Source organism: Dipodomys merriami, unplaced genomic scaffold (genome assembly GCF_024711535.1).
Source record: "Dipodomys merriami isolate MVZ:Mamm:240054 unplaced genomic scaffold, mDipMer1.0.p SCAF_1, whole genome shotgun sequence".
Lineage (NCBI taxonomy): Eukaryota > Metazoa > Chordata > Mammalia > Rodentia > Heteromyidae > Dipodomys > Dipodomys merriami.
This window is the reverse complement of record NW_027202270.1, coordinates 135611416-135631478: the sequence shown is the minus strand read 5'-3', so window position 1 is coordinate 135631478 and position 20063 is coordinate 135611416. Positions and strand designations below refer to the sequence as shown.

General features: G+C 42.2%; 2 protein-coding genes across 2 annotated transcripts in view; both read left to right on the top strand.

Moving 5' to 3' along the window:
* Zbtb1 (zinc finger and BTB domain containing 1) overlaps positions 1-4991 on the top strand; it is a 32504-nt gene extending 27513 nt beyond the window's left edge. The window contains exon 5 of the mRNA XM_070031966.1: positions 3376-4991. Within this exon, the coding sequence (XP_069888067.1) occupies positions 3376-3412 (37 nt within the window). The 3' untranslated portion in view covers positions 3413-4991. The remainder of the gene's footprint in view (positions 1-3375) is intronic.
* An 8152-nt stretch (positions 4992-13143) lies between these two features.
* Hspa2 (heat shock protein family A (Hsp70) member 2) lies at positions 13144-16405 on the top strand. The gene is made up of 2 exons (XM_070031893.1): positions 13144-13245; positions 13555-16405. The coding sequence occupies exon 2, from the start codon at positions 13560-13562 to the stop codon at positions 15462-15464; it is 1905 nt and encodes a 634-aa protein (XP_069887994.1). The 5' UTR covers positions 13144-13245; positions 13555-13559; the 3' UTR covers positions 15465-16405.
* The last annotated feature ends 3658 nt before the right edge of the window (positions 16406-20063 follow it).

Below are 20063 nucleotides of genomic sequence, written 5' to 3'. Positions count from 1 at the left end.
CACCAACCTTTCCCACTTTTTAGAATATATTTAGGTATATCCTTGGCATATTGCATTAGGAATGGGTTTTATGAATTACAATTTTTGGCCATTAATCTATTTTGGTGAGTTCAACTTTTCCATCCTCTTCATTGTATGTCATTTATAGAAGCCTCCTTGTAACCTGATACTTGAGGTTAGTAATGTAGTCAGGAACCTAAGTAGAGTACACTTAGTGTTAAGTACTTGAAAGTTTGGGGGCGGGGAGGTTTTTTTTTTTTTCTTTTTCTGGCTTGAACTCAGGGTCTGGGCATTGTCCCAAAGCTACTTTTGCTTAAGGCTAGCATACCACCACTTGAGCCATGGCTCCATTTTTGGCTTTTTGCTGGTTAGCGATGAAAGTCTTACAGACTTTCCTACCCAGGCAAGCTTCAAACTGAAGTCCTCAGATCTCAGCCTCCTGAGTAACTAGGATTACAGGTGTGAACCACTGGTGCCCAGCAGCAGTTGAAGTTTATATCCAAACTTGGGAACCTGTAAGCTAACACTAGGACTCTCAGTAAGCCCTACACTCATTTTTTAGTACTCCATACTCAGAACTTTACAGGCATAATTTTAATTCCTCACAATCTGAGGTAAGTGTCATACTAACTTTCTGGATGGTGGATCTATGTTTAAAGATAATATTTTCTCTAAAATCACTCAGAAACTATATGTTAGGCCTGGATTTTGAACCTATAACTCTACTTAGCCTACATTTCTGTGCCATTAAGCTACCTGCCCCACCTACCAGTACAAAGAATGGCCTTTTCAGAATAGGGACACATGGTAAAGGTCCTGTGAGGCTGTGCTCCTAAGGCATGCCTGGTAATGTGGGTGTTAATTGTGGGTACCTAATGAACATTCTAGGCTCATGGTTCAAAGCCAACCTGGGTAGGAAAGTACATGAAACTCTTATCTCACATTAGCCGCAAAAAGTGGGAAGTAGAACTATGGCTGAAGTGGCAGAGTGCTATTGTTGAGCAAAAAAAAAGCTAAAGGACAGCACCCAGCCCCACGTTCAAATCCCAGGACCAGCACTCATTAAAAAAAAAAGATTACTTGGAATTTCCATATTTCTATGTCTGTGGCTTTTCCCTTTTATTTTCCTTTGTGTTTTTAAAATTATTTATTGTTGTATGCCAGTACTAGGGTTTGAACTCGGGCCTGGGCGCTGTCCCTCAGCTTTCTTGCTCAAAACTAGCACTCTACCACTTGAGCCACAGCTTCATTTCCAGCTTTTGGTGGTTAATTGGAGCTAAGAGTCTCACATGACTTTTCTGCCTGGGTTATATGCTACTGTGCCAAACCTACTGATTTTTGGTACCATCTGTCAGATGTTATTTTTCAAGATGGATGAAATGGAGAAGATTCTGTGAACAATGTCTAAGGATCATTTGCATGGCTCACTTTCCACTTCTATCAATTACAATGATATTTTACTTGGTAACATGGACATAATTTCACAAAAACCAGATGAAATTTACACTTATTCTCTAGCAAGAGGCAAAAAAGTGAGAGTTTGGAATGTTTACACCTGTAAATGACAATTGGTAAATGTAAAGTAAGCAAATGACAATAACAGCTTGTAAAATCACACTGGTTTTGAATAAATACAACTTAATATGCATACAGGTAGTTGAATTTAGCATTAACTTTAACTCATTTCTTTACCAAATCATTCGAGTTAGCAGTGAAAATTGTTCTCTCACTTTTCTATTGAATTTGCTGGCAAAAAGGAATATTATAATTTAATACTGAGCATGAATCAAATGTATCAATGTATCAGCCACCACTATACTAAGAAGTCACAAGAAAGGCTAACTTGAAGGACAACAGAAATGCTAGACAATTTCATTCAAGAGCCAGAAGTTAATGTTATGTGAGAAAATTAGCCTAACACTACTGACTTGAGAAAATAACTATACAGTCAACAAAGTTTGTTTTTAGGCTTTATTTAAAAAGAAATTGTTAAGGAAGGGGCGCTATGGCTCAAAGTGGTAGAGTGCTAGCCTTGAGCAAAAGAGCTGAGGGACAGTGCCCAGGCCCTGAGTTCAAGTCCCACAACTGACAAAAAGAAAAAAAAAAGTGTGAGCCAGGTGCCAGTGGCTTATGCCTATAATCCTAGTAACTCAGAAGGCTGAGATCTGAGGATTGTGGTTCGAAGCCATCCTGAGCAGAAAAGTCCCAGTGAGACTCTTATCTCCAGTTAACTACCAAAAAAGCCAGAAGTGAGCTATGGCTCAAGAAATAGTCAGCCTTGAGTTAAAAAAAAAAAAAAAAGCCCAGGGACAGCACCCAAGCACTGCATTGAAGCCCTAGGACTGGCACAGTACTTAAACCAATAGTATATACCAGTTGAAACAGCAGAGCTCAGATCTCAGGATGTTTTTGTTTGTTCAGGTTTTGTGTGTGTGTGTGTGTGTGTGTGTGTGTGTGTGTGTGTGTGTGTGTGTGTGTGTGTGTGTGTGTGTGTGTGTGTGTGTGTGTGTGTGTGTGTGTGTGTGTGTGTGTGTGTGTGTGTGTGTGTTGCTTTGTTTTGTTTGCTTTTTGGCAATATTGTGGTTTGAACTCAGGGCGTTGTGTTTGCCAAGGCAGGCTCTATACCAAGCCCTGCCCCAGAGCACCTGAGTTATGAAAAGTCACTTTGTTTTCCAAATGATTGTTCCCTGATGTGAGGAAAACATCCTAAGAGACAGGTCATTTTTTTTAAAAAATCATTGTTATTAGTGCAAAACATTGCTTCAAAAATATATTTCCCCCAGGAATCAATGGGGCAGTTTTGGAGAAATATAAATCTACAGATTCGAAGGAAAACTTGTCCTCTCTTCATACCTTACCCACTTCTGTGTGCACTTGATTCATTTGCCGAGTATACAATACTGCACTTTAGGAGAAAGCAGTGTTAGTGTGATGGCTTGAGACTAAAAAGAACATGTGCTTTACATTTTATTATATGTTTGAAGCAGAATTTTGCCACTACTAAATACATTATAAAACTTTTGATAGAAAACATTTAGCTTTTTCCCTATCCTTTATTTGTCTGACCTACCATCTTTTTGTATGGTACATATTTATGTGCCTATCTATTCTAGCTTACACTATGCAAAAATAAAATGTTGCCTTATGGTTGAAGAATTATATTAGTAATAAGCACATATTTGAAAGGTACAATGAGTTAAGGTTAAGTAAGTAAATTTAAATTTTAGGACCTATTCTTTGTTCCTATTCTCTTAACAATGTGCTAGCTTGGTGCCAAAAACTAAGAAATTCTGACCTAAGAATATGTTGTTATTTTGTAGAGCAGTCACTTTGTAATATTATTTTTCTTGAGTTTTGTCTTTTTCTGTGTGGCAGTGGTGAAATAGGGCCTTCTAACCCCCTGGAGAAGTGACAGATCTGAATTTGGAGAGGACATGGGGAAGACTCAATCTTCATATCAGGTCTGAAGTGGCACCATCTTTTCTGTCTTCCTGACAAACTTCATCAACTCTAAAAGTTCCAGTTTGCAGAAATCCAAGAAAATTCAATAAAAATTACTTTGGGATCACTTGGTTGTAACATAACTGATTCACAGTGACTCTCCTAGTATTTGTGGAAAATCTGCTAAAGAAAAGTTAACTGTAAAATTCATATGATATCAGTGGTTAAAGCTACACTAAAATGAATTTTATATGCTAATTATATTCAAGAGTCCCTTGAGAAATAAGAGGACTAGGCTACTGTAAATATGTTATAAAGAGAGATAATCACATATCTGTAAACACATACAATTCCAAACTTAAAATAACCAGAATTATAGCTTATGTATTATGCAATGATTGTTAGACAACTTAAAATTATACTCAAACTGTGTAGCTTAGAATATAAGTAAAAATAAATTTGTACAATGAAACAGATTTTAAGGCCAATATTTTAATAAAATAATCCATCTATAACACTTGCCCCTCTTCCTTTTGTGCTGTATATTCCAGTCACATGTTTGATTGTTGATAGAAATGAAGCTCTTTTTTAAGGCTGTTAACTTAAAGAGCATTGTTTCAACTGCTAGATTTTCACAAATCATAGACACATTTTTTTCTGAATTGAGCAATATACCTTAATTAGGTAGAATTAATTTTAAACATTTACTATCAACAGTAATATATGATGTCATGCTTTCAGCTTTGAATTTCAAGATAAAATTCAACTACGTATTGCATGAAAGAATGGTTAACATGTTCTTAAAAGCCTTTCAGAGAAAAAAATAATAGTAATATTTTAACCTGCTACAAATGCTTTGCTATAGACACACACAAATACATCTTAACCATATGCATCTTGTGGCCACATTATTTCCTTATTGTGAATATACTTGTATATTTTTATTTTTGTTAACTATTCAATTCCTTATTCGTATTATTTTGTGTAATATCAAAATGTTATATTTTTTTAAATGCCTATTTTATTTTTATGCCTACTTCAAATGTTTTAGCGAGCTGCAACTGGGATCTATCTTTAAGGTATAGTGAATACACAGTTGAGTCACTTAAAATTCTAAATGTAAGTTAGGATAGTAACTTGAATATTCACTCTAACAACTAGACTAACTGAAAATCAAAGGAGTTACAATGAGATAGTGGGTACAAGAGGGAGAAGGGAGACTTCAAATACCATATGAAATGCTTTAAAAGAAAATTCATAGCTGTTAGGGTCTAAGAAAGTACTAGAGTTAATCTCTTTTGGGAACATAGAATTGTAGGCTTCGTAAAATAAATAGGAAATATAAAATATATTATTATTAAAGGTACACCAAATAGAAATAATTCAATAATATTTTGATTGACTAAACTATTGAATTAGATTTACCAAAGAAAAGTGGCTTAAGTTTTGACTATACTAACTATAAGTGTAATGAATTACATTAATTATAAATGGTATTAATGCACGTATAATGTGGTTTTCTATTAGTATAAAATGGACTTTTTGAATTATAAAATACCTTTGTTACATTTTAAATCTATTGCTTTTATCTAATAAAATTTCTTCCTCAATGTTCAGAAGTTAAACTGTCTGTATGTTACTTTCACTTATGCTTTTTTTCAACTTGGCTCTTGTAAAAAGTAATTGGGTCTGGACACCAATAACTCTCGTCTGTAATCCTAGCTACTCAGGAGGCTGAGATCTGAGGATTACAGTTCAAAGCCAGCCAGGGCAGAAAAGTCCCCATGAGACTTTATTTCTAATAAACTACTCAAAAAAAAAAAGCTGGAAGTGGTGGTGTGGCTCAAGCAGTAGAGTGTTAATCTTGAGCACAAAGAGGCTCAGCGACAGTGCTGAGTCCCAGGACTGGCAAAAAAAAAAAATAATAATAATAATAATAATAATAATAATTTCAGAGCTGGACACTGGTGGCTGACCCTTGTAATCCTAGCTACTCAAGAAGCTGAGATCTGAGGATAGTGGCTCAAAGCCAGCCTGGGCAGGAAAGTCCATGAGAGTCTTATCTCCAATTAACTACCAGAAAGCTGGAAGTGGTGTTGTGGTTTAAAGTGGTAGAACACTAGTCTTGAGCAAAAAAGCTCAGAGACAGTGCCCAAGCCCTGAGTTTAAGCCTCACAACTGACTCCCCGCCCCCTAAAAAAATTGGTCTGAAAAGTTACCAACTTTTTCACTCTCTAATGCTATAATAATTGGATAAATGGTATAGTAACTATGTTGTTCTTGCAGAATTTAAGTGTACAAAGAACTAATTTAAAATTCTTATTGCTAAATCCTAATTTCTTTCAATATAAAATGATTAGAAAAATACTTTATGGCAAACACATGGCAACAGATTGATTGGGTTTCCTTCCTTTTTTTTTTTTTTTTCTTTTGTGCCAGTCCTGGGGCTTGAACTCAGGACCTGTGTGCTGTCCCTGAAGCTTTTTTGCTCAACTAGCATTCTGCCACTTGTAAATGTGTATTGTACTGTTCAGTTCCTCTCCTCCAGGCAGGTCTTATATTCATTCGTATGGCATCAGACCTCATCTCATATTCTCAGATACGAATTTGCCTCAATTTTTGGTATTTGTGATGTCTTTTAGTACAGAAACATAAGAGGTAGGCAGTGTATCTGGAGAAAAATGAAGTTATCATTTGTAGTTTTTGGTTAAATATTGTGCCTCAGGGTAACTTGTAATGAACACTGAGGGCTTGGAGATATTGAAAGCTCTTATTTTTTACACTATGGCATCTGTGTGAAACCTGTCTTTGGATTTCAAAAGTGTTTTTTGTTTTGGTTTTTGCCAGTCCTGGGGCTTGAACTCGGGGCCTGGGCATTCAGAGCTCAAGGCTAGCACTCTACCACTTGAGCCACAGAACCACTTACTGGCTTTTTCTATTTATGTGGTACTGAGGAATCGAACCCAGGGCTTCATGCATACTAGGCAAGCACTCTACCACTAAGCCACTAAGCCTGTCAAAAGCAGTTTTTAAATACTCTAGTATTTAAACAAGTGGTTTCACTTGCTGAAAATCAGTATTAGTTTCTGCATAAGTAATCAGATGAGTTAATACTGTTTCAATTGAATGTTAACTACCATTTAAAAACCAATTATAAGGGCTGGGAAGGTGGCTCAGTGGTAGAGTGCTTGCCTTGCATGCATGAGGCCCTGGGTTCGATTCCTCAGCACGACATAAACAGAAAAAGCCAGAAGTGGCGCTGTGGCTCAAGTGGTAGAGTGCTTGCCTTGAGCTGAAGAGCTGAGAGACAGCGCCTAGGCCCAGAGTTCAGGTCCACGACCGACAAAAAAAAAAAAAAAATTATAAGCCAACGCTGGTGACTCACGCCTGTAATCCTAGCTACTCTGGAGGCTGAGATGAGTATCGCAGTTCAAAGCCAGCCCAGACAGGAAAGTCTGTGAGACTCTTATCTACAATAAACCACCAGAAAACCAGAATTGGCGCTGTGGCTCAAGTGGTAGATCACTAGCTTTAAGCTGAATTGCTGAGAGACAGCACCCAGGCCGAGTTCAAGCCCCGCGACCGGCAAACAAAAACAATTATAGCCAGCTCATATATGTAATGCTAGCTACTGGGGGAGGCAGAGATCTGAAGATTGTGGTTCAAAGCCACCCTGGACAGAAAAGTCCCTGTGAGACTCTTATCCCCAAGTAACTGCCCGAAAACCAAAGTGGAGCTGTGGCTCAAAGTAGCAGAGTACTATCCTTGAGGAAAAGAGCTCAGGGACAGCACCCAGGCTTTTAGTTCAAGCCCACAACCACCACCACCAACAACAAAAAATTATAGGACTAGAAAAGCATGGTTCAGTGGTGCCAGGCAAAGCTTACTAAGCCTGAGGTGCTGAGTTCAAACCCTAGTACCACTACCAGGTACTAGAAAAAAATAAATCAGCTGTAAAAATACAAGGAAAAATTGCTGATAATCTTGTCATCTAGACTTTTATTGACTTTTCACAAGGTTACATACACAGGATAACATACAAATGCATAACTTTAACTTCTCACATACTTTCTATGCCCTTAAAACAATTTTATGGCTGCATAATAACTCATATGTATGTATTATAGCCTATGTAATAATTCTTAGTGATAGATATTTAAAACCTTTATATTTTCTTATTGACATAGTACTTATATTTTTATTTTTTTCTGCAAAGCAGCACAATACTTCATTTATTTATTATATAATTTTGCCAAACAGCACAAAATTCTAGCAACATTTTAAACATGTAAAAAAGTCAAATGTTAAACAGTATTTTGTTTTAAAACAGCATTAGAAATAATGAATACACTTTAAAATTCTAATTATTTCTTTAAGATGAAACCCAGAGAGTAATTTTAAAGGATATCATCATTCTTTACAAAAATATTGTCACATAGCCTTCCAGGAGTATTGTACTACTTGACATTTTCACTGGTAGGGTTTACCTATTTTGCTGCAACAAGGAATGTTATTTGATTAATATATTTGATTATAAATTTGCTTATTAGATCATTTATAATTGTTATTTATGAATTGAGTCAAAACTATTAAAAATAAACAATTTTTAAAAATCAATAAGGAAAATGCAAAAAAAAGAAACAATATTCCATGATTAAAGAACTTTCTTTCTAATTGTTATACAAGTGCTATACAGTCAGGCACTGGTTGCTCACACCTGTAATCCTAGCGACTAAGAAGGCTGAGATCTGACGAACACAGTTCAAAGCCAGCACAAGCAAGAAAGTCTGTGAGACTCTAGTCTCCAGTAAACCAACAGAAAACTGGAAGTCAAGCTGTGGCTCAAAGTGATAGAGCACTAGGCTGGAGCACGAAAGCTCAGGAAAGCACCCAGGTCCTGATTCAAGCCCACAAAGACACCCCCCCCCCAAAAAAAAAGTCATGTTCAGGGGAGTTACCATTTCATAACTCAGATAATGAGCACATTTCTTTTTTGATAATGTCACCCCTTTTCCTAAAGAAGTTCCTTTTTTTTCTTTCTTTTTGCTGTTGGGACCTGGGTGCTATCCCTGAGCCTCTTTGTGCTCAAGGCGGGCACTCTACCACTTGAGCCACAGTACCAAATCTGGCTGCTATTTCTTTTTGGCCAGTCCTAGGGCTTGAACTCAGGGCCTGAGCACTGTCTCTGAGCTTCTTTTGCTAAAGGCTAGCACTCTACCACATGAGTCACAGTGTCACTTCCCTTTTTTTCTGCTTAAATGGTACTGAGGAATCGAACCCAGGGCTTCATGCATGCTAGACAAGCACTCTACCACTGAGTCACATTCCCAGCCATGGCTTTTTTATAATTGGTTAATTGGAGATAAGAGTCTCAGGAACTTTCCTGCCCAGGCTGGCTTCAAACCATGATCCTCATATTAGCCTTCTGAGTAGCTACGATTACAGGCTTGCTGGCACTGGCAAAAGTTTCTTATTTTTTTTTTAATTTTTATTATTATATCTTGAAGTAGTTGTACAAAGAAGTTCCCATTCTATAAAACAGTATATGAGTACAGTGTCTGACAACATTGTCACCCATCGCTACTAACCCATCCCTTCTCTCACTTTTTTTTAAAATTGAGATTAGGTGATTACATAATTTCACATAAGCCAGAAGTGGCGCTGTGGCTCAAGTGGTAGAACGCTAGCTTTGAGTTGAAGAGCTGAGGGACAGTGACAGGGCCCAGAGTTCAGGCCCTACGACCGACAAAAGAAAAAAAAATGTGGGGGGCTGGGAAGGTGGCCCAGTGGTAGAGTGCTTGCCTTGCATGCATGAGGCCCTGGGTTCGATTCCTCAGCACCGCATAAGCAAAAAGCCGGAAGTAGCACTGTGGCTCAAGTGGTAGAGCGCTAGCCTTGAGCTGAAGAGCTGAGGGACAGCGCTCAGGCCCAGAGTTCAGGCCCCACAACCAGACCCAAAAAAAAAAAATGTGGTATCTATATACAGTAGAATTTTACATAGCCATTAGATTGAAATAATGTCATTCACAGGGAAATGGATGGAACTAGAACAAATAATGTTCAGAGAGAGAAGCAGTGCAAGCTCTGACATGTGGAAATTAGATCTAAAATATACTGGGATATGATAAATCATACAGGATTCTAGATACTCATACAATGAGACCAAAACAGGATATTCTCAAGAGAGCAGCACAAAGATGCAATGCCTAAGTGCCTCTTCCTATGAACATAATATATACACATTGAAATGAGCTCCAAGATATGGAAACAAGTGACTTCTCTTTTCTGATTTTTCCTTTTTTTATATTTTTATTTTTCAGGCAATTCTTCTTTTCCTTATATATGGTATATTCAAGTGTTTGCCTTCAGGAGGGTTGTGGGAATAGTAAAGAACTAGAGGGAAAGGAGTGAAGAAGTGCAGCAGCGTGGAGCTCACTGGATACTGGTGAAAGTGAAGCATACAACTTGTGGGTAGAGACAGAAGAGAGGGTCTGGGAGAGAGTGAAGGATGGGAAAACACTGTATGAAAGGGAATGTACTCATTACCTGACTCATGTAATTGTAATCCCTCTGTACATCACCTCTATAATAATAAAGTAAAAAAAAAAAAATTTAAAGCCATAAGTGGAGCTGTGGCTCCTTGAACAAAAAAAAAACTCAGGGACAGTGCCCAGCCCTAGTTCAAGCCCTGGGACTTGAACTCAAAATCAAAACATAGATACTGCAGATACTGCATCTTTTTTTTTTTCCTGGGGGTGGGGGGGAGGGGAGGGAGGGAAGCTCATGATGCCATGTAAAGTGCGAAACATGAAACCACACAACAAATTAGAGCAGATATACATAAATGAAAATGAAGAAATAGTTGCTGTGATTTCAGAAAGCTGTGTTGAATTACAAGATTTGATTACAAGATTTGTAATAACTGTATACAGAGGTAAGACATAGGACACAAAAGAACCTCTCCTTTTAAAGTTCTAAGTTTAGCATTTGTGTGGGAGAGGTTGGGCCTGCCTGCCTGATTTTTTTTTTTTTTTTTTTTTTTGGCATGTTGCTTTGCTTGAAATGGGGGAGGGCTGATTGAATATAAGAACTTGGGAGAGTTTGTACTTCTCAATTCTGTCAGTTGTAGTTGACTCCCTATTCCTAAATCACAGTTAGTATTGCTTTCCAGCCTACTATTTTCCTTCTTCCTTTGTTTTTTCCTTCCTTCTTTCCTTGCTTCCCTTTCTCCCTCCTCTCCTTCCCCAACTATTGTGAAACAAACTCTCATTGTGTAGTCCCGGCTGGCTTTTAACTCTGATCCTGCTGTCTCAGCTTCCAGAGTACTGGGATCATATGTACCAGGAACATCACACTTGGCTAAGTCTCTCCTTTCTTAAAGAAAAACAAAATAATAGACTAAAGACAATAATTTCCATGAATAAAATCGTGAGATTGATATGATTAGTTATGTAAGTATGTAAGTATATACAGGGTAGCTTCAGTTAGAAATGTTTTGGTTTTGTGCCAGTTTTCTTAATATTTTCTTTAAACATTTTTCTATTACATTTTTTTTGTCCCTTTCAGTTTCTTTCATGGAAAAGACGGTGGGAATTGCTGTTGAAACTAGTGCTGTTTGAGGGGTGCCAATCACTCATGCCTGTAATCCTAGCTACTCAGGCGGTTGAAATCTGAGTATCTCAGTTCAAAGCCAGCCTGGGCAGAAGTCTCCATGTCCATTTCCAATCAACCACCAGAAAATAAACCGAAGTGGCGCTGTGGCTTAAAGCAGTAGAGTGCTAGTCTTGAGCAAACAAACAAAAAGACCCTCAGGGACAGGGCCCAGGCCTTGAGTTCAAGCCCATGACCAAAAAACAAACAAAACAAACGTCCCCAGTACAGTCTCATGCAACTATTGTATGGGTAACACTCACATTACCAGCCTGCTTGAAGCATTGCCCTTCCCACCTTTAGCTTCAAAGAAAAACGACTGCATTAAAAGGCAGCAGGTGGGCCTAGCATGCATGAAACCTTGGGTTCGATTCCTCAGTACCACATACACAGAAAAAGGTGGAAGTGGCCCTGTGGCTCAAGTGATAGAGTGCTAGCCTTGAACAAAAGAAGCTCAGAGACATGCCCAGACCCTGAGTTCAAGCCACAGGACTGAAAATAAAATAAAATGTTCCTAATGTATGCTGTCCACATGTGGAGAATTTTGTCAGGATCTCTCCCCCCACTTGCCACTCATCTTCAATTTAGAACTCTACTACAACAATGTGTTTCTTAACCGGGCACTGGGGGCTTACATTTGTAATCCAAGCTACTCTGGAGGCTGACATCTGAGGCTCGCAGTTCAAAACCAGCCCAGGCATGAAAGTCCATGAGACTCTTATCTCCAATCAACCACCAAAAAGTCAGAAATGGAGCTGTGAATCAAGCGGTAGAGTGCCAGCCTTAAGTGGAAAAAGCTACGAAAATCAGCGCTCAGGACCTGAGTTCTTCAAGCCTCAGAACTGGCAGTAATCATGTATTTTCTACCAATCTGCTGGCAAACTTCACCACCTGGTGTAGTCTCCACGGCTTCTTCCAAGAAGCCCTCTGGATCACATCTCCCACAAACTGCATGCTTCTGCGTTCTTCTGGAATCTCTCCCTCCTTCCCACCCCCAGAACCTCCCTAAAATATCGGACAGTCAACCTCACAGGAGCAGATCCACCCCCCCCCACTACTTGTTAGGGGTGTTAGGGATGACCCCCAGAAAGTGACAGCCGCGGTCACTCCTGTCACCTGGTGCCAGGTAGTACTTTCCAGAGCTATCTTCCTCGTCCTGTTCAACCACAGCGAAAACATGACTCTTCATCTACCGTCCCTAGCCAGTGCGCCCAGACTGCAGATCCCTCGTGGGGAAGAGAGTCATCGCGACCAAGGCGCGGTCATAAACACAACTCGGTCATAAAGGCGATCGCGTGTGCACAGGCCGGGGCGGGGGGGGGGGAGGCACCACGCGGGGAGCGGGGCTGCCACGCGGGACTTGGGATTGGCTTCCCCGTGAAGAATTCAAAGTCGGCGGGGACCGCATTTAAAAGCAAATATAAGGAAAGCAGCGCCGCGAACGGGGCGTGGGGGGGTGGGGGGCTGACAGGCCAGGAAGGGCAGGGGTCGCCAGGGCGTGCAGGTCAGCGTCGAGGCGGTCCCCCGAGCCCTCTCGGGACAGCTGCCCCCGCCCCGCCCGACACGCCGCTCACAGCCCCCCCCCGAACACGTGACCTCCCGGACCCACTGAGCACCCAGCCCACTTCATTTTCATATTCTGTCCCCGCCCAAGGGAGCCGCCCCCAAGTCCCAGCCCGGCCCGGGCCGTATCCCCTCAGTTTGAACGGCACCGGTTCCGGCCGTATTTATTCAGTATAACCAACCCCAGACGAGTTCCCCTCTTCTGCAATGCTAGGTTAATCCATACACCCAGTGACGATGCCCACTTGACGCCTTAGCACTGAGCCAACAGTCCAAGACAAGTTCGCCACGTCCAGCTCCCCTTCCACGTTCTCTCCGCCCAGCAGGCCCTTTCATTCCCACCCCCCGCCTAGGAGTCTGAGCTATTCATTGGCCATCTGCCCTGTCAATCCACTGGACGTAGACGAATCCCGCTTTAGAAAAGTCAACGATAGTGGGGGGGCGGGGCAAAAAGCGAGTACGCCTGGCTTTGGGGGCGCGCGCCTAACGCCCCCAAGCGGCCGACGGCCCTGGGGGAGGATCTCATTTGCATAACGGCCGCCCCTGGGTTTCCTGGCTCGGGCTGGGGTCCCGCCCCTCACTGCACTAGAGGTCTGTTGAGCCCGGGGCGGATCCCTGGGGAGCCGGGCAAGCCGGAGGCGGGGCCGGCAGGGCTGGTGGGGGCGGGCCCGGCCGCAGATTGGCTCTGGGAGTTCGCCGGAGGCGGTGGCGGGGAGGCGGCGGCGGGGAGGAGGCTTATAAGAGCCGGGCACCGCGCCGGGGGAGCGGGGAGCGATTGAGGTGGTGGAGCAGCTCGCGGAGCGTGGTGCAGGCGGCCGTTAGGTGGGCGCCGCAGGGCGGGGGACTTTCTTCCCTACTTCGTGGTCTTCACGTCGCTTGCTTGTTGGTTCGCCTTTTCAGTCAAGATGTCAGCCCGCGGCCCGGCTATCGGCATCGACCTGGGCACCACCTACTCGTGCGTGGGGGTCTTCCAACATGGCAAGGTGGAGATCATCGCCAACGACCAGGGCAACCGCACCACCCCCAGCTACGTGGCCTTCACCGACACCGAGCGGCTCATCGGCGACGCCGCCAAGAACCAGGTGGCCATGAACCCCACCAACACCATCTTCGACGCCAAGAGGCTGATCGGGCGCAAGTTCGAGGACGCCACGGTGCAGTCGGACATGAAGCACTGGCCGTTCCGGGTGGTGAGCGAGGGGGGCAAGCCCAAAGTGCAGGTGGAGTACAAGGGGGAGATGAAGACCTTCTTCCCGGAGGAGATCTCCTCCATGGTCCTCACCAAGATGAAGGAGATCGCCGAGGCCTACCTCGGGGGCAAGGTGCAGAGCGCCGTCATCACCGTGCCGGCCTACTTCAACGACTCGCAGCGCCAGGCCACCAAGGACGCGGGCACCATCACGGGCCTCAACGTGCTGCGCATCATCAACGAGCCCACGGCGGCGGCCATCGCCTACGGCCTGGACAAGAAGGGCTGCGCGGGCGGCGAGAAGAACGTGCTCATCTTTGACCTGGGCGGCGGCACTTTCGACGTGTCCATCCTGACCATCGAGGACGGCATCTTCGAGGTCAAGTCCACGGCCGGCGACACCCACCTGGGGGGCGAAGACTTCGACAACCGCATGGTCAGCCACCTGGCGGAGGAGTTCAAGCGCAAGCACAAGAAGGACATTGGGCCCAACAAGCGCGCCGTGCGGCGGCTGCGCACGGCCTGCGAGCGCGCCAAGCGCACCCTGAGCTCGTCCACGCAGGCGAGCATCGAGATCGACTCGCTCTACGAAGGCGTGGATTTCTACACGTCCATCACCCGCGCCCGCTTCGAGGAGCTCAACGCCGACCTCTTCCGCGGGACCCTGGAGCCCGTGGAGAAGGCGCTGCGCGATGCCAAGCTAGACAAAGGTCAGATCCAGGAGATCGTGCTGGTGGGCGGCTCGACCCGCATCCCCAAGATCCAGAAGCTGCTGCAGGATTTCTTCAACGGCAAGGAGCTGAACAAGAGCATCAACCCCGACGAGGCGGTGGCCTACGGCGCGGCTGTGCAGGCGGCCATCCTCATCGGGGACAAGTCTGAGAACGTGCAGGACTTGCTGCTGCTCGACGTGACTCCGCTGTCGCTGGGCATCGAGACGGCCGGCGGCGTCATGACTCCGCTCATCAAGCGGAACACCACGATCCCCACCAAGCAGACGCAGACCTTCACCACCTACTCGGACAACCAGAGCAGTGTCCTGGTGCAGGTGTACGAGGGCGAACGGGCCATGACCAAGGACAATAACCTGCTGGGCAAGTTCGACCTGACCGGGATCCCCCCGGCACCCCGCGGGGTCCCCCAGATCGAGGTCACCTTCGACATCGATGCCAATGGCATCCTCAACGTCACCGCCGCCGACAAGAGCACCGGGAAGGAAAACAAAATCACCATCACTAACGACAAGGGCCGTCTGAGCAAGGACGACATTGACCGGATGGTGCAGGAGGCGGAGCGGTACAAGTCGGAGGATGAAGCTAATCGCGATCGGGTCGCAGCCAAAAACGCGGTGGAGTCCTATACCTACAACATCAAGCAGACAGTGGAAGACGAGAAACTGAGGGGCAAGATTAGCGAGCAGGACAAAAACAAGATCCTCGACAAGTGTCAGGAGGTGATCAGCTGGCTCGATCGAAACCAGATGGCAGAGAAAGACGAGTACGAACACAAGCAGAAGGAGCTTGAAAGAGTGTGCAACCCCATCATCAGCAAACTTTACCAAGGCGGTCCTGGCGGCGGTTCCGGAGCCTCCGGGGGACCCACCATCGAAGAAGTGGACTAAGCTTACACGCAGTCAGCAGCGTAAAGCTCTTTTCCTTTCTCTCCCCCCCCCCGCCCTCTTTCCCCCTTTCCCCTTTTTGTTTTGGTTTCTTTGAAATATCCTTGTGCCAAGTATGAGACCTATTGTTGGAAGTGTATGCATATGAAAGGAAAGGTGCAACAACTTAGTTTATAAAATTTTATCCTTATAAAAGGTTAGTTCCAAAGTTTGATTTTGAAAAAAGAAAGGTTTCTCTTTAATGCATTTTGAATGCTGATTTGAGTATTCCTTGGTTAGTGCATGGAGATTTGTTTGAGCTGAGAAACCGAAGTTTGCACACCTGTCCTGTGGAAGCTTGGTAACAAGATATAGAGAAGCTTGAATTGTTTATTTTATGTACGACTTTAAGATTAAAGCAAATCTGCAGTAATCTTAAGGACAGGTATCTTTCTGCAAACATGCATAAATGCAAATTTAAAGTAAAGTTGAACTTGATCTCAAAATTACTGTCTTGGAGTTTTCAATTTTCTCTTTCCAATGTTTTAGTTATTGATCTTTACGATAGTAGAATAACAAGAAATTTCTCTAATGCAATCTTCTCTAATTCTCAGATGAAGTTCCTGCCTTGAAATACCAGCAACTTAAGGGGAGAAGAATCTGGGTAAAATTTTCTCCTCCTTTGATACAGAAACCTGAATGGGTTTTGTAGTGTACCCAAACTCCTGAGACCTGTTTAGGGGAAAGTCCACCTGAGTATTTTGGGGTTCTCTACAATAAGAAAAATGGGGTCAGGAGTTAACTTTTAGTAACTTCCAGAAGTATTGGGGAAACAGGTTGTGTTTGTGTGACATCAAGAGTGCTGGAGACAAGAGCCAGCAGGCAAACTTTAAAATGTCTTTAGATTCTAAATCTAGTGAAACTTGTTTTAACTTTAATTTTCTAATAAAACAGTTCTGAACTTATGACTAAGAACATGTTGTAATTATATAAGAACAGTTGCAATTTTACTCTCTTGGAGTTTTCAATTTGGAGGTATACGTATTTTCTCTCATCCTTTTCCTTTTCCTTTTTAGTAGGTAGTAGGGATTGAAAGCAGAACATGCCAGAGAAGCACTCTCCGCTGGGAGTGTCAGCCTCTCTTTTCCTGTTTGAAGAACAGAATGACTTTGTAATGCCTGCCTTAAATTGCCAGACTAGATTGTTTTGTTTACTTTTATCTTTAAGTAGTAGATTTATTTTTTAAAGGTGTACTACAAGGTGGTACTAGGCTTTGTTCATATCCAATTTGATAATTTTCCCATATATCTGATTATAGGTAGAAATATCTCAAATTTTGGAGATCCATTTTCCTGGGTTTAAGCTTTAAAGTTAGTCACATCCTCTGGAGAAGGAGGTTGGGTTTGATTCTTTAGTGGAATGACACTTCTGCTTTCTTCTGCTTTACTTTTTATCTTTTTGCCTTATTTTTTTTAAGGGACGTGGGAGAAAAAAATTAGGCTGATTTGAAATATATAGTTTTAACCTAATATTCTTCTTTCATTGTACATTTCTTTTGAAATGATAAAGGTTTGCATTATTTTGTTCTTAATAGTGAATTATAGAAGTTGTTTTCAGTTTGGAAGTGGATCCTTCTATCTCATGCAGAAAGATTAAATTTTGGGATAGTTGTTTATTTTTGCACTGGTCCTGGGGCCTAAACTCAGGGCCTGGGTGCTGCCTCTGAGCTTTTATGTTCAAGGTTAGTGTTCGACCACTTGAGCTACAGCTCCACTTCTGACTTTTTTTGTTTGTTTGTTTGTTTGTTTGTTTTGTTTGGTGGTTAATTGAAGAGTCTCATGGACATTCCTGTCCTGGCTGGCTATGAACCATGATTCTCAGATCTCAGCCTCCAAGATTACAGGCCTTAGCCACCAATACCCAGTCTTGGAGTGACTTTTGACATGAGTTTTAATACAATATGAATTATATTACTTTTTCTAGTCCTTTATTTTTTAAGGTGTTTTTCCTGCTCTGTCTTCAAAATATAATGGTTTCTTTCCATTTTATACCATTATACCACAATTTGGTATTAGTATGATGCATTTTAGGACTCAATTTAGAAGAAATTAGCCTCTGAAATTTCAATGACTCATAGTAGGTAATCTTTGATCCTATGGCCTGACTTCCTATAACTTAGTTTACACTAACCTATTCTATTTCCTGTTACTTTGAAAAGTAATTTGTAAAACTAGGCTGCTTAAGTTTCATTTTTGTTTTGTTTTAACTAAAGCTTACTCTAGTTATAGAGGGAAGATTTTTTTTAAAATTTAAATCTATCTCCTCAATTTAGATATAAACATTACTAAGATAAAAACCACCAAAGTGGCCATAAGAACTGGTAACATAAGAACTCCTAGGAACTCCTTAGCAGATGCTAGGCCAGCCATAGTCAAATAACAATGGAAAAAGTACTTGATGTTACAATTCGGGTAAATTTCAGTTCACTGATTAGCATCACTTCAACTTAAAAGTAATGAGTTAGGATACTTATTAGTAGTCATGACTAAAGCAAATACACACACACATATATCTATAACTATGCTATATATAACATATATGCAAATATTATCACACACACACAGACACACACAGATATTTGATAAGTGCTGGTGGCTCATGCCTATAATCCTAGCTACTAAGGAGGCTGAGATCTGAGGATTGTGGTTCAAAGCCAGGAGGACCATCAATGTCTGTGAGACTCTTATTTGCCAATTAACCAAAAAGCTAGAGGTGGCTTATAGAGCACTAACTAGTCTTGAGCAAAAAAGCTGAGGGACAGTGCCCAGGCACTGAGTTAAAGCCTCAATACTAAGAACCAAAAAAAAGAAGAAACAGAATATTCAGTTGTTTTTGTGTGTTTGTAAGTAGGCACAAGTAAACTTGAATTACAGAATTAACTGCAGAATTAATGATACTAGGGCTTGAATTGAGGGCCTCATACTCTTGCTTGGCTTTTTGTTCAAGGCAGGTGCTGGTTAGTTGGAGATAAGAGGCTTTTAAGATTTGTTGGCTCTGGATAGCTTTGAACTGAGATCCTCAGATTTCAGCCTCCTGAGTTGCTAGGATTATAGGCATGAGCCCCTTGCACCGTGCTACTTTATAGCATGACTTTTTTTTTTTAAGGAATAACTTGAAAAATTAGTTCCTTTGTTATGAGTTTCTAATATGTTTCTAATATGATTTTTATCTTAAAAAACCCTAATTGTTAAAAAATACGCAGTAAGATAGGTCACTTTTTAGAATAAGTGATTTAGAACTATTATAAATCTCTCTTTTAAGGTAAGATAACAGAAATGTAAGAGTTACTAAAGTTTTCCCATAGAAAGCAGAGAGGTTTTTTTTTTTTTGCCTGACAGCAGTCTATTTTAACATATACACAACACCTCATGTACCTTTTTTTGAGCAAGGTAGCAGTTGTAGTTCAGGCTAGCCTCCAAGTCACCATCTTTCTCCCTCACTGTCAAGAGATGTAATCTGTAACTTGTAATCCCACTATGTAATCTGTAATTATAACATGCTCAAGTATTTATATTACTTTTAGTAGATAATGTTTTTTGGAGGTATTGAGGTTTGAACTCAGAGCCTAATGGCTTGCTGGGCCTGTGCTCCACCACTTGAGCCACACTCCTAGCATAAGTAATTTTTTTTTTTTGGGTCCGGTCATGGGGCCTGAACTCTGGGCCTGGGCGCTGTCCCTCAGCTCTTCAGCTCAAGGCTAGCACTCTACCACTTGAGCCACAGTGCCACTTCCGGCTTTTTTCTTATGTGGTGCTGAGGAATCGAACCCAGGGCCTCGAGCATGCATGCAAGGCAAGTGCTCTACCACTGAGCCACCTTCCCAGCCCATAAGTAATTTTTTTGTTATTGTCGTTGGTTGTGGGATTGAACTCACGGTCTGGATGCTGAACCTGCGCTCTACCACCTTGAGCCACAGCTCAATTTTGAATGGTTAATTGGAGATAAGAGTCTCACAGGGACTTTTTAGCCTGAGCTGGCTTTGAACTGAGATCCTTAGATCTCAGCTTCCTGAGTAGCTAGGATTACATGGCATGAACCACCAGGGCCCAGCAATCCAGCAATAACTCTTTTTTTTTTTTTTTTTTTTTTGGTCCTGAGGCCTGGGCACTGTCCCTGAGTTTCTTTTGCTCAACACTAGCACTCTACCACTTGAGCCACAGCACCACTTTTGCCTTTTTCTGTGTATGTAGTACTGAGGAATTGAACTCAGGGCTTCATGCATGCTAGGCAAGCACTCTATCACTGAGCCACATTCCCAGCCCAACTCTTATTTTTAAATCTTAGGTACATTAGACTGAATTTAGGCCATGATGAGAGATATAAGACCTTTGGTTTTCTATTAGCACTTGATGGATTTTGAGGGTAAATTGAAGAGGTTTACTGAGCACAGTTCTAGTAACAAATGTGACATAACTAGATTCCATCCAGATTCCTTGGTCTTCTTTGTCTCCTCTCGAACTTTACCTTATTTTCTTGTAATTCTTACATCAGGTATTAAACACACTGGTTGGGGAAAAGCCCTTGGTATGTTGGTTGTTCTCATTTCTTCCCAAGTTGTAAGCA

What these genes read in the sequence shown, in the direction of transcription:
- Hspa2 (XM_070031893.1), top strand. Translation starts at nt 13,560, where the DNA reads ATGTCAGCCCGCGGCCCGGCTATCGGCATCGACCTGGGCACCACCTAC.